The 11,173-nt window shown below is 49.0% G+C and overlaps 1 protein-coding gene across 1 annotated transcript; it reads left to right on the top strand.

Annotated features, from left to right (window-relative positions):
- Positions 1-1,613: 1,613 nt before the first annotated feature.
- Positions 1,614-10,080, top strand: wnt11 (wingless-type MMTV integration site family, member 11). Its single transcript, XM_007911395.2, has 5 exons — positions 1,614-1,771; positions 4,900-5,135; positions 6,327-6,610; positions 7,417-7,709; positions 9,898-10,080. Exons 1-5 carry the CDS (start codon positions 1,689-1,691, stop codon positions 10,070-10,072), a joined length of 1,071 nt encoding a protein of 356 aa, XP_007909586.1. The 5' UTR covers positions 1,614-1,688; the 3' UTR covers positions 10,073-10,080.
- The last annotated feature ends 1,093 nt before the right edge of the window (positions 10,081-11,173 follow it).

The raw sequence follows: 11,173 nt of genomic DNA, 5'->3' as shown, positions 1-11,173 counted from the left end.
CACAGCTGTTTGTGGAACTTTTATCTTGGGGAAGTGTTTTGAGGGCTTTAACGTGATAGGATCAGGAGGAGGCCATTCAGTCCACAGAGCCTGTTCCATCAGTGAATTGGATCACATCAGGTCTTTTAATCCCATTTCCCTGCCTTTCCCCCACACCCCTTAATGAACCCCATGTCTCTGTCCGTCTCCAATCCTATTAGGATTGCCAACCACATTCTCCCTCCAGCTGGGCACTAGCCTCACAAGCGAGAGGACCTGGGTTCAGAGGCGAGAGACGGGCTGACTGATCCCTGTGAGGTGTTTGGGAAGTTCTGACACCAAAGTTACTGTGTCAAGTGCCAGCATGCTATATTTAAAAAAATCTGGTTAATAAATCCAAGCTGTTCCCAGAGCATTAACTGTATTTATAATAACAATAATGATCCTTATATTTGATATAGCACCTTATCATGTCACTGTGACGTCTCAAAGCGCTTCACAGAATAGACTGTAAAGTGAATTGACTGTATATTGTTGGACAAAAACGGCAGCCAATTGGGCACAGCAACGTCCCACAGACAGCCGTGGATTGAGTGACAAAATTGCTTTTTGGAGGGATTATTGCCCCCGGAAAGTGATCTGCCAATCGATTCCTACGTATTGCTCGGTAAAGAGAGGCGTGAGGAGTAAGGAGACTTGCCTAAGGTTTGGCGCTGCCCATGAATTAAACCCAAGGTTCTCTCGCTTGCGAGTGGAGTGCTCCAATCACTGAGCTATGGGACTACAGTATCAAACACAAGGGTTATTGTTACTCTGCCCCCCCCCCCCCACACACACACACACACAAATCCGAGGGCTCTGGAACGAAAACGAGAGAGGAAAGGTTTGCTAACTAACAGCTGTGACTGTAATCCCAGCTCAGCCAGGATGGGGTTTGAAGACAGGTGTATTATCTCGAACCAGGAAAAATGATGTTTTGCCGAGAGCTAGTGAGGCTGAGATCCCAGCAGTACTCACACTGAGAACGGCTCAGCACCAAGAATTCACCTACACAATCCATAGTCACTACACTTGACAGTGTCTTGTACCTCACAAGTGAGAGGACCCGGGTTCTATTCCAGGGCAGGGAAAAATCTCAGGCAACATTTCTTACTCACACGCCTCGGATTACCAGCAGTAAGTAGGAACCTGGTTGTTAGTTGATTGGTGGATCACTTTTCTGGGGGTAATAATCTCTTCAAAAAAAATTATATTGAGTCACTCAATCCAGGACTGTTTGTGGGACACTGCTGTGTGCAATTGGCTGCCGCATTTCGCCCACAAAATGATATACAGTATATCCTGTGAAGACCTTTAAGACATCTCAACAACATGGTAAGGCGCTATATCAAATGCCAGTATTATTTATTATTTATATTCACCTGTAATTCTCCTGTGGAATGATTCACATTCAAAATACACAGTCACTGCACATTACAGTATATCCCGTGAAGCACTTTGGGTTATCTTCCCTACATGGAAGGCACTGTATCACAGGCTAGGCTTATTATTATTATATCTCGGCCTCTGTATTATGCCTCTGGTGTACAATGATTGCTTATTATTCTATGATGCAGGTTTCTCAGCGGCTGACCTGACCTGACCTGACCACTGGCTGCTGTACACCAGAGGGTTGACCCTTCGCTGCAACTCTCATCACCGGGGCTGGAATGAAGCCCAATGTTTGTTGTGTTCTGTCCGCAATCTGCTTCCTGCTGTGTAATTCCGTGGGCAGCCACGCCATCCAATGGCTGTGAGTATCTATCTCTGATCAGGAGTTCTGTTGTGCAGGGGTTAGAGCCCTCGCCTGGCAAGCGAGAGGACCTGGGTTTGATTCCCGGGCAGGCGAAACATTGGGCAAGGTTCCTTACGCCACATGCCTCTGTTTGCAGTAATTAGGAAGCTGGTTGTTAGTCGATTAGCGGATCACTTTCCGTGGGTAATAAACCCTTAAAAATAATACTTCAATCCACAGCTGTTTGTGGGACGCTGCTGTGCACAATTGTCTGCCGAGTTTAGCCCACAAAATACACAGTCAATTCACACAGTTGTGTAATGGAAACAGCACCCAGTTATAATAATAATAATCTTTGCATTTGATATAGCGCTTTTCACGTCTTCTCGACATCTCAAAGCGCTTCACAGAATAGACTGTAAAGTGAATTGACTGTATATTTGTGGGTGAAATGCGGCAGCCAATTGCGCACAGCAATGTCCCACAAACAGTCGTGGGTTGAAGCGACCAATTTATTATTGTTTCTATGCTTGAGGGATTATTATTAGGCTCTGTGTGGAGTAAGGAAACTTGCCCGAGGTTTGGCCCTGACCTGCCAGGAATCAAACCCAGGTCTCTCGCTTGCAAAGTGAGTGCTCTAACCACTGAGCTACAGGACTCCACACTGCACACAGCAGATTCCCACAAATAGTCATGGAGTGAGTGACCAATTGTATCTGGGGGATGGTTGGCCAGGACACGGGGGAGAGAGAGAAACTCCCTTCTCTTTTTGAATAGCGCCACAGGATCTTTAATGTCCACCTGAACAGGCCGACGAGACCTCAGTTTAACATCTCATGTGAAGGATGGCACCTCTCACACATGCAAGTTATTTTTATTTCATTGATTGGTTGTTGGTGAGTTGGTTGTTTGGTGAGTTGGTTGGTTAATGAGTTGGTTGGTTGCATAGAATGTTTGGTTAGTTAATTGGTGGGTTGATGTGTTGGTAGTTGATTGGTTGGTTGGTGAGTTATTTGGTAAGTTGGTTGATGAGTTGGTTGGTTGCATAGGATGTTTGGTTAGTTAATTGGTGGGTTGATGTGTTGGTTAGTTAATTAGTTGGCTGGTTAGTGAGTTGGTTGCCTAGGATGTTATAGAATCATACAGCACAGAAAGAGGCCATTCGGCCCATCGTGTCTGCGCCAGCTCCTAAAAGAGCAATCCAACTCAACCCCACCGGCCCGCTTTCTCTCCATAGCCCTGCAATCCTGTCCTCCCCAAATACCCATCTACTTTTCTCTTAAAAGTTGTTATTGAATTGGCTTCCACGACGCTTTCAGGTATTCCAGATCCCAACAACTCGCTGTATGAAAACAATTTTCCTAACCTCCCCTCTGTTTCTTTTAACAACTATTTTAAATCGGTGTCCTCGGGTTACTGACCCACATGTCAGTGGGAACAGTTTTTCCCGGTTCAACCTATCAAATCCTCTCATGATCGTGAAAACCTCTATTAAATCCCCTCTTATTCTTCTCTGCTCTCGGGAGAATAATCCTAGTTTCGCTAACCTCTCCTCATAACTAAGGTCCTTCATTAATAATAATAATAATCCTTGCATTTGATATAGCGCTTTTCACGTCCCTGGTACCATCCCGGTAAACCTCCTTTGCATCCTCTCCAATGCCCCAACATCTTTCCTAAAGTACAGTGCCCAGAACTGAATGCAGTCTCAACTGAGGCCAAACAGCATCTTAAAAATATTCAACATAACCTCCTGACTTTTGAATTCTATGCCCTTATTTATAAAGCCGAGTATCCCGTAAGCTTTTTAACAGCTTTATCTACCTGTCCTGCCACCTTCAGAGATTTGCTGATGTGAACCCCCAGGATCTCTGTTCATTTGCCCCCTTTAAGATTGTACCATCAGCTTATATTACCTCTCTTCATTCTTCCTTCCAAAATGCAACACTTCGCATTTCTCCACATTAATCCTCATCTGCCACGTGTCTGCCCATGTTACCAATCTGTCTAAATCCTCTTGGAGTCTGGTGCTATCCTCCTCACCATTAACTACTTTTCCTAACTTAGTATCGTCTGCAAGTTTGTAAATTGTGCTCCCTATATCCAGGTCCAGATCATTAATATAGATCAAAAAGAGCAGTGGTCCGTTTACTACTATTCTCTGTCTCCTCGCCAGTTCTGGATCCATGTTGCCACAGTCCCTTTAATACCGTGGGCTTCCATTTTGTTTATAAGTCTCTTATGTGGCACTTTGTCAAATGTCTTTCGAAAGTCCATATAAACCACATCTACTGCACTAGGTGGTGGGTTGTTGTGTTGGTTAGTTGATTAGTTAGTTGGTTGGTTGGGTTATTTGATGGGTCAGTGACAGCAGCAACATGACAAACAACAACAAGCTGTGTCCATAGACAGGGTTTGAGGGGGGCAAGAGGGGGAAGAGGGGTCTGGCCCCTCTGAAGGTCAGCACCTTTGATAATGCAATGCTCCCATAGCGTTGTGCTGGAGAATCAGCCTACACTGTCAGCTCAAAGTTCCCGACAACCTCCTGACTCGAGCAAAATCTGTGACACGCTTGAGAAATTCTGACACTAAAGCCACTAAAGTGTCAAATACAAACATTTTATATATAAAACATGATCCGGTTAACAAGCCCAAGCTGTTCCCAGTGTGGAAACCTGATTTATAATAATAATAATCTTTATATTTGACAATAAATCATAAATAAGTATAATAAATATAATCAAAGTGCTTCACAGAATATACTGTAAAGTGAATTGACTGTATATGTTGTGGGTAAAAGGCGGCAGCCATTTGTGCACTTCAGTGTCCTGCAGACAGTCGTGGTTTGAGTGACCAAATTATTATTATTTTTATTGGAAGGGATTATTTCCCCCAGAAAGCGATCCACCAATCGACTAACAAGCGGGTTCCTCCTCACTGCTGGTAAACAGAGGCGTGTGGGGTAAGGGAACTTGGCTAAGGTTTGACCCCCTATCCGGGAATCAAACCCGAGGCCTCTCGCTTGCGAGGCGAGGGCTGTAACCACTGAGCTACAGGACTCCAGGTTTTTGGATAAGATGTCAAGTGGGTTAGACCACGTATGAAGTAAGTGTGTGTTGACACTGGGGGGGTTTCTGTCCTTGCAGGGCTCTGGCCACTGTTGGCCCCTCCATCCCCTTCAACCAGACTCAGAACTGCAAACACCTGGAGGGTCTGGTGTCTGCGCAGGTGCAGCTGTGCCGCAGTAACCTGGACCTGATGCACAGTGTGGTCCAGGCCGCCCGCCACGTCAGGACAACCTGTCGCAAAACCTTCTCCGACATGAGGTGGAATTGCTCCTCTATCGAGCTGGCTCCCAAGTTCAAACCCGACCTGGAGAGAGGTAAATACTGCTGATGATAATAATAATCCTGGCTTCTGTTATGGTGCCTTTCACCTCAGAGGGGACGTCTTGGAAGTGCTTCACCGGATTCACTGTGAAGTGTAGTGACTGTGTGTTATTGTTGGCCAATGAAGCAAACAATTTTGTGCACGATTTTATGTGTGGGATTGTCGGCCGGGACATCAGCCCTATTTTCCCAATCGCACTGCGAGATCTTTAACATCCACCTGAACAGGTTCTGACGGGGAGTGAGTGAGGTTTAATATCTCGTCCAAAGGCTGGGAATATCTCTTGATCATATGATAATAATCTGACACAGAAAGGACAGAAGTTTTGCAACCAATTGCTTGGTCTCACACACACACAAACACACACACAAAGGCACACATACACTCACACACACAAGCACACTAACCCCACACACTCACTCACCTCTCACAAACCTCTCTCACTCACACTCACACACACTCACACACACTCACTCACCTCTCACTCACTCACCTCTCACTCACTCACTTCTCACAAACCTCACTCACTCACCTCTCACAAACCTCACTCACTCACAAACCTCTCTCACTCACACTCTCACACACTCACACACACACTCACTCACCTCTCACTCACCTCTCACAAACCTCACTCACTCACACACGCACTCACTCACTCACTCACTCACACACCTCTCACACACACTCACACCTCTCTCACACACACACACAACTCTCACACACACAACTCTCTCACACACACTCACTCACACACCTCTCACACACCTCTCACACACAACTCTCACACACTCACACACTTCTCTCACACACACAACTCACTCACACACCTCTCACACACTCACACCTGTCACACACCTCTCATACGCACACAACTCTCTCACACATTCACACACTTCTCTTACACATCTCTCTCACACACTCACTCACCTCTCACACACCTCACTCACACACTCACTCACACCTCTCACACACTCTCTCGCACACACCTCTCACACACACTCACTCACACATGTCTCTCGCACACACACTCCCATATGCGAGAGCAACACCCCACACAGAGGCAGCATGAGTGAGGGAGAGATTAAGAGACACACACCTCCCATCGCTGCTCCAGTATCCGCAGTGCGGATCTGGGGCTCTGTGTGTTATTAATATGAAGATTAACCCTGTCTGTGTGGCTCAGGCACACGGGAATCGGCCTTTGTCTACGCGCTCTCCGCGGCCTCCATCAGCCACACGATTGCGAGGGCCTGCACCACGGGGGAGCTGAGGGGCTGCTCCTGTGGCCCCATCACCTCCGAGCTACAGGGGGCCGGATACCGTTGGGGGGGGTGCGGAGACAACCTCAACTATGGCCTCCTCATGGGCTCCAAGTTCCTCGATTCTCCCATGAAGGTCAAGCGGTCGGGATCGCAGGCCAAGCTGATGAACCTCATGAACCTGCACAACAGTGAGGTCGGCCGACAGGTAATCAGCACTGGATAACACTCTACACCACAGCCAGTCACCGTCACTCTACACCACAACCAGTCACCATCACTCTACACCACAACCAGTCACCGTCACTACACCACAGCCAGTCACCATCACTCTACACCACAGCCAGTCACCATCACTCTACACCACAGCCAGTCACCGTCACTCTACACCACAGCCAGTCACCGTCACTCTACACCACAGCCAGTCACCATCACTCTACACCACAACCAGTCACCGACACTCTACACCACAGCCAGTCACCGTCACTCTACACCACAACCAGTCACCGTCACTCTACACCACGGCCAGTCACTGTCACTCTGCATCACAGCCAGTCACTGTCACTCTATTTTAATGGCAGTAATTGGCACTATGCTATTGCCAGTCACTGTCACTGTAGACAAGAGCACAAAATAACTGGCATATTTGCTTACAAATACAGGTAATACACTCAACAATAACACATGACATTTACACGGAGCCTTTCACATCAGGAGGACATCCCAAGGCCCTGGACAGTCAGGGATTAGGACGCGAGCTGGGGGTTGGGATCAGAAGGGGTAGAGGGCAGGGAGGGTGGGGGGTAGGAGGGTGACAGAATGCGCGGATCTTGAGACGGGCCTTGGAAGACCAAAAGAGGGAGTGAGGTGAAGGGACAGTGGGATGGAGTTCCAGAGAGTGGGGACAGCAATCACTCTGAAGCTCTCTGAGACGTACCTAAAGAGTTCTAACAATGCAATTCTTCCCTCCCTCCCTCCCTCCCTCCCTCCCCCCCTCCCCCCTGTTATCCCCAGTTGCTGAGCGCGGCTGTGGAGATCAAGTGCAAGTGCCACGGTGTGTCTGGGTCATGCTCGGTGAGGACGTGCTGGCAGGGGCTGCAGGAGCTGAGCCTGGTGGCCGCTGACCTGAAGGTCCGGTACCTGTCGGCCACCAAAGTCGTCCATCGCCCGGTTGGAACCCGCAAACAGCTGGTGCCCAAAGACATCGACGTGCGGCCAGTAACTGACACTGAGCTCGTTTACCTGCACAGCTCGTCCGACTTCTGCTCCAGGAACGAAAAGATGGGATCGTCTGGGACCCAAGAGAGGTGATAATCTTACAGTAATAATTAATAATAAATAAAACCCTCACATTTAACACAGTGACTTTCACATTAATGATAATAATAATCCTGGCATTTGATATATATATGTGTGGAGACCTGTAGCTCAGTGGTTAGAGCACTCGCTTTGCAAGTGAGAGACCTGAGTTCAATTCCAGGCAGAGGGCGAAACCTTGGGCAAGTTTCCTTACTCCACACAGAGCCTAATAATAATCCTCCAAATAACAAAAACAATAATAAATTGGTCATTTTCAATCTACGACTGTTTGTGGGACATTGCTGTGCGCAATTGGCTGCCGCGTTCGCCCACAAATATACAGTCAATTCACTTTACAGTGTGTTCTGTGAAGCGCTTTGGGACGTCCTCCCGACGTGAAAAGCGCTATATCAAATGCAAGGATTATTATTATTATTATTATTATAGCGCCTGATCACATCTTTGCAACGTCTCAAAGCACTTCACAGAATATACTGTAAAGTGTAGTGACTGTATTTTGTGGGCAAAATGCAGCAACCGGGTGAATTGACTAACAACTGGGTCCCTACTCACTGCTGCTAAACAGAGGTGCGTGGAGTAAGGAAACTTGGCTAAGGTTTCTCTCCGCCCGGATATCAAACCTGGGTCCTCTCGCTTGCGAGGCCAGTGTCTGACCCCTGAGCTCCAGGACTTAAAGTGCTTCACAAGAATAACTAAATTGTGTGTGTTTGTAGGCAAACGTGGCAGCCAATGTTGTGGGTGGGGAGGGGGGGAGGGAGGGAGGGGAGTGCTGCACTAATGGCTCTGACCCAAACAAACCTCACACCCAATCCCACTCGCCCGATCCCAGATAAAGCAAAGTCTTGTTTGCCAAGACACGTTCTGTAGTAAGAGAGACATCCACATGGCCTGAATTCACCGGCTCACAATTCCTGACTCGCATCATTCATTTAGCCATTCAGTTGTAACAGAAACAATGGGGGAACGCTCTCATGGGGAAAAANTATGGAGTGCATGAAAGTTCAATCTCCATGTAACCGGCGCTGTTTGTGAGATGGAATCTGGCACTGGTCTCTATAGCATCAGAGTTTAATTGGACTGTCCAATGTTATGGAGTTTTGTAGCTCAGTGGTTAGAGCGTTGCCTCGTAAGCGAGAGGACCCGAGTTCGATTCCCGGATAGGGCAGAACCTTCGGCAAGTTTCCTTATTCCACAAACAAACCTCTGTTTACAACAACAATAACCCCTCGCTCGCCCCCCTATTGGCAGGCGGGCCTTCTGCCACTCTGCCCCCACCCTCTGGAACTCCATCCCGCAGTGCCTCTGCCTCGCCCCCTCCCTCGCCTCCTTCGAGACCCATCTCAAGACCCTCCTCTTCAACCGTGCTTTCGATCTCCCTGCCCTCCTCCCCTGCCCTCCACCCTTCCCCCCCCCCATCCCAACCTCCAGCTCAGGTCTGAAACACTCGACTGTCCAGCGCCTTGGGACGTCCTCCCGACGTGAAAAGCGCTTTTCACATGTATTGTTGTTGTTTTGCCATCGAGCCTTAGTTTTGATTAAGGTTAAAGACCTGCCCGGCTTAGTGGGTTCCTCTCATACTCAGACAATCATAGAATCCTACAGCACAGAAGGAGGCCATTTGGCCCATCATGCCTCTGCCATCTCTTTGAAACAGCCACCAACTGGTCCCTCTCCCCCGCTCTAACCCCAACTGGTCCCACTCCCCCGCTCTTACCCCAACTGGTCCCACTCCCCCGCTCTTACCCCAACTAGTCCCTCTCCCCCGCTCTAACCCCAACTGGTCCCTCTCCCCCGCTCTTACCCCAACTAGTCCCATTCCCCCGCTCTTACCCCAACTGGTCCCTCTCCCCTGCTCTTACCCCAACTGGTCCCTCTCCCCCGCTTTTACCCCAACTAGTCCCACTCCCCCGCTCTTAACCCATCTAATCCTTCTCCCCCGCTTTTACCCCACAGCCCTAAACATTTCAGATCGTAACAATTCTCTGGGTTAAAAACATGTCACCTCGTCTGGTCTCCCCTTTGGTTCTTTTGCCAAGTCAGAAATCACCAGGTCAGGACTTTGAGCTCACAGTCTCGCTCCCCCTCTTTCTCTCTCTCACTCGCTCCCTCTCTGGGGACTTCCTAAAGTGAAAGGGCTTTATACCAATGTAATTTGTTGTTGTTGTTGACTCTTAGACAGTGTAACAAGACGTCTAATGGCAGTGACAGCTGTGATCTGATGTGCTGTGGGCGGGGTTATAACCCTTATACAGAGACACTGGTGGAGAGATGTCACTGCAAATACCACTGGTGCTGCTACGTCACGTGTAAGAGGTGTGAGCGGGTGGTGGAGCGCTACGTGTGCAAGTAAGATGGGAACATCCTTCCCCCCCCCCCACCCTCCCCCTCGCTCAGGCACACCCTCCCCTCCCCTCCCGGACCCCACCAGAGGTGACCTCGGAGGCTCTCTGTCCCCAGGGTTGGGGGTTGGGTTGTCGTGGACTCTGTTTGTCTGGCGGCCATAGTGGAATGAACATGGACATGGAATCCATCTCACTGGATAATTGAAGCTCACATTCCTCTCCTCCTCTCCCCATTTCCCCCCCATCTCTGCAAGCTCCGCAAGTACACAGGTGGGCTCACATACAAACACCCTTCACCACCCGCCCCCCCCACACACACAACCTCCACCCCCCCACCCCAACACACAAACCACTGGCTCAGGGGTGGATGGGGGGTGTAATTTATGGATGGATGGAAAGAATGCTATGGCCCTCTATTTATTGTGGGGATGGGGATGGGCTTGGAATTAGAGGTTTTGTCCATTGGAAACTGAGTGCTTTGGGGAGGGAGGTTCTGGTGCAAGTTTGTCTGTGTGTGTGATTGGGGGGGCTGGGGGCAGGAGATTGCAGAACAAGGTTAAAGTGAATATCTGGTGTCAGGGTTGAAGGCCACAGTAACTGACCAATCACTGGGGACAGGGAATCCTCCCCCTCAGCTCCTGGTAACCCCACAGCCAAAGCCCTAACGGGGAGGGGGGTCCTCGCTGGACAAGCAGCGGGAAAGCTTGGCCAGACAGCGATAGCAATGGCCAAGCTGTGTGGGTTTAGCCGGTTAGACTCCAGCAGTTACCCCAACACACACTCTGGGCCCCCCCCAAGCCTTGGCTCTCGCCAACCTGTGCCTAATACTCTCCGGAATTAGGTAAACAGGATGTGTCCCTCCAGAGAGAGAGAGCGCATTCCATTCCAACAAACTCTCTGGGATTTCCATGTGTGGGTGGGATGTGGGGAATTCTCAGTTTGGTTTGGAGACTCTTAATCAGGTGATGGGTTTCTGCGTGTGTCAGACACTCGGCCGGGCAAAAAAAAAGAATGAGTCTTGCTTTAAGCTATGAGTGTGTGTGATGTGGAGGGGAATGAATTATTTCTGGTAAAACAGTAATGGAATTTCAGGCCAGCTGTAAAACATA

Source organism: Callorhinchus milii, unplaced genomic scaffold, assembly GCF_018977255.1.
Source record: "Callorhinchus milii isolate IMCB2004 unplaced genomic scaffold, IMCB_Cmil_1.0 Scaffold4, whole genome shotgun sequence".
Lineage (NCBI taxonomy): Eukaryota > Metazoa > Chordata > Chondrichthyes > Chimaeriformes > Callorhinchidae > Callorhinchus > Callorhinchus milii.
This window is presented reverse-complemented; position numbering and strand designations above follow the sequence as displayed.

Bases quoted from the DNA above. Each gene is read 5' to 3' on its own strand.
- wnt11 (XM_007911395.2), top strand. From the start codon at position 1,689: ATGAAGCCCAATGTTTGTTGTGTTCTGTCCGCAATCTGCTTCCTGCTG. The intron at 6,611-7,416 runs GTAATCAGCACT...TGTTATCCCCAG, and splicing joins ACAGTGAGGTCGGCCGACAG to TTGCTGAGCGCGGCTGTGGA. The intron at 7,710-9,897 runs GTGATAATCTTA...GTTGACTCTTAG, and splicing joins TCGTCTGGGACCCAAGAGAG to ACAGTGTAACAAGACGTCTA.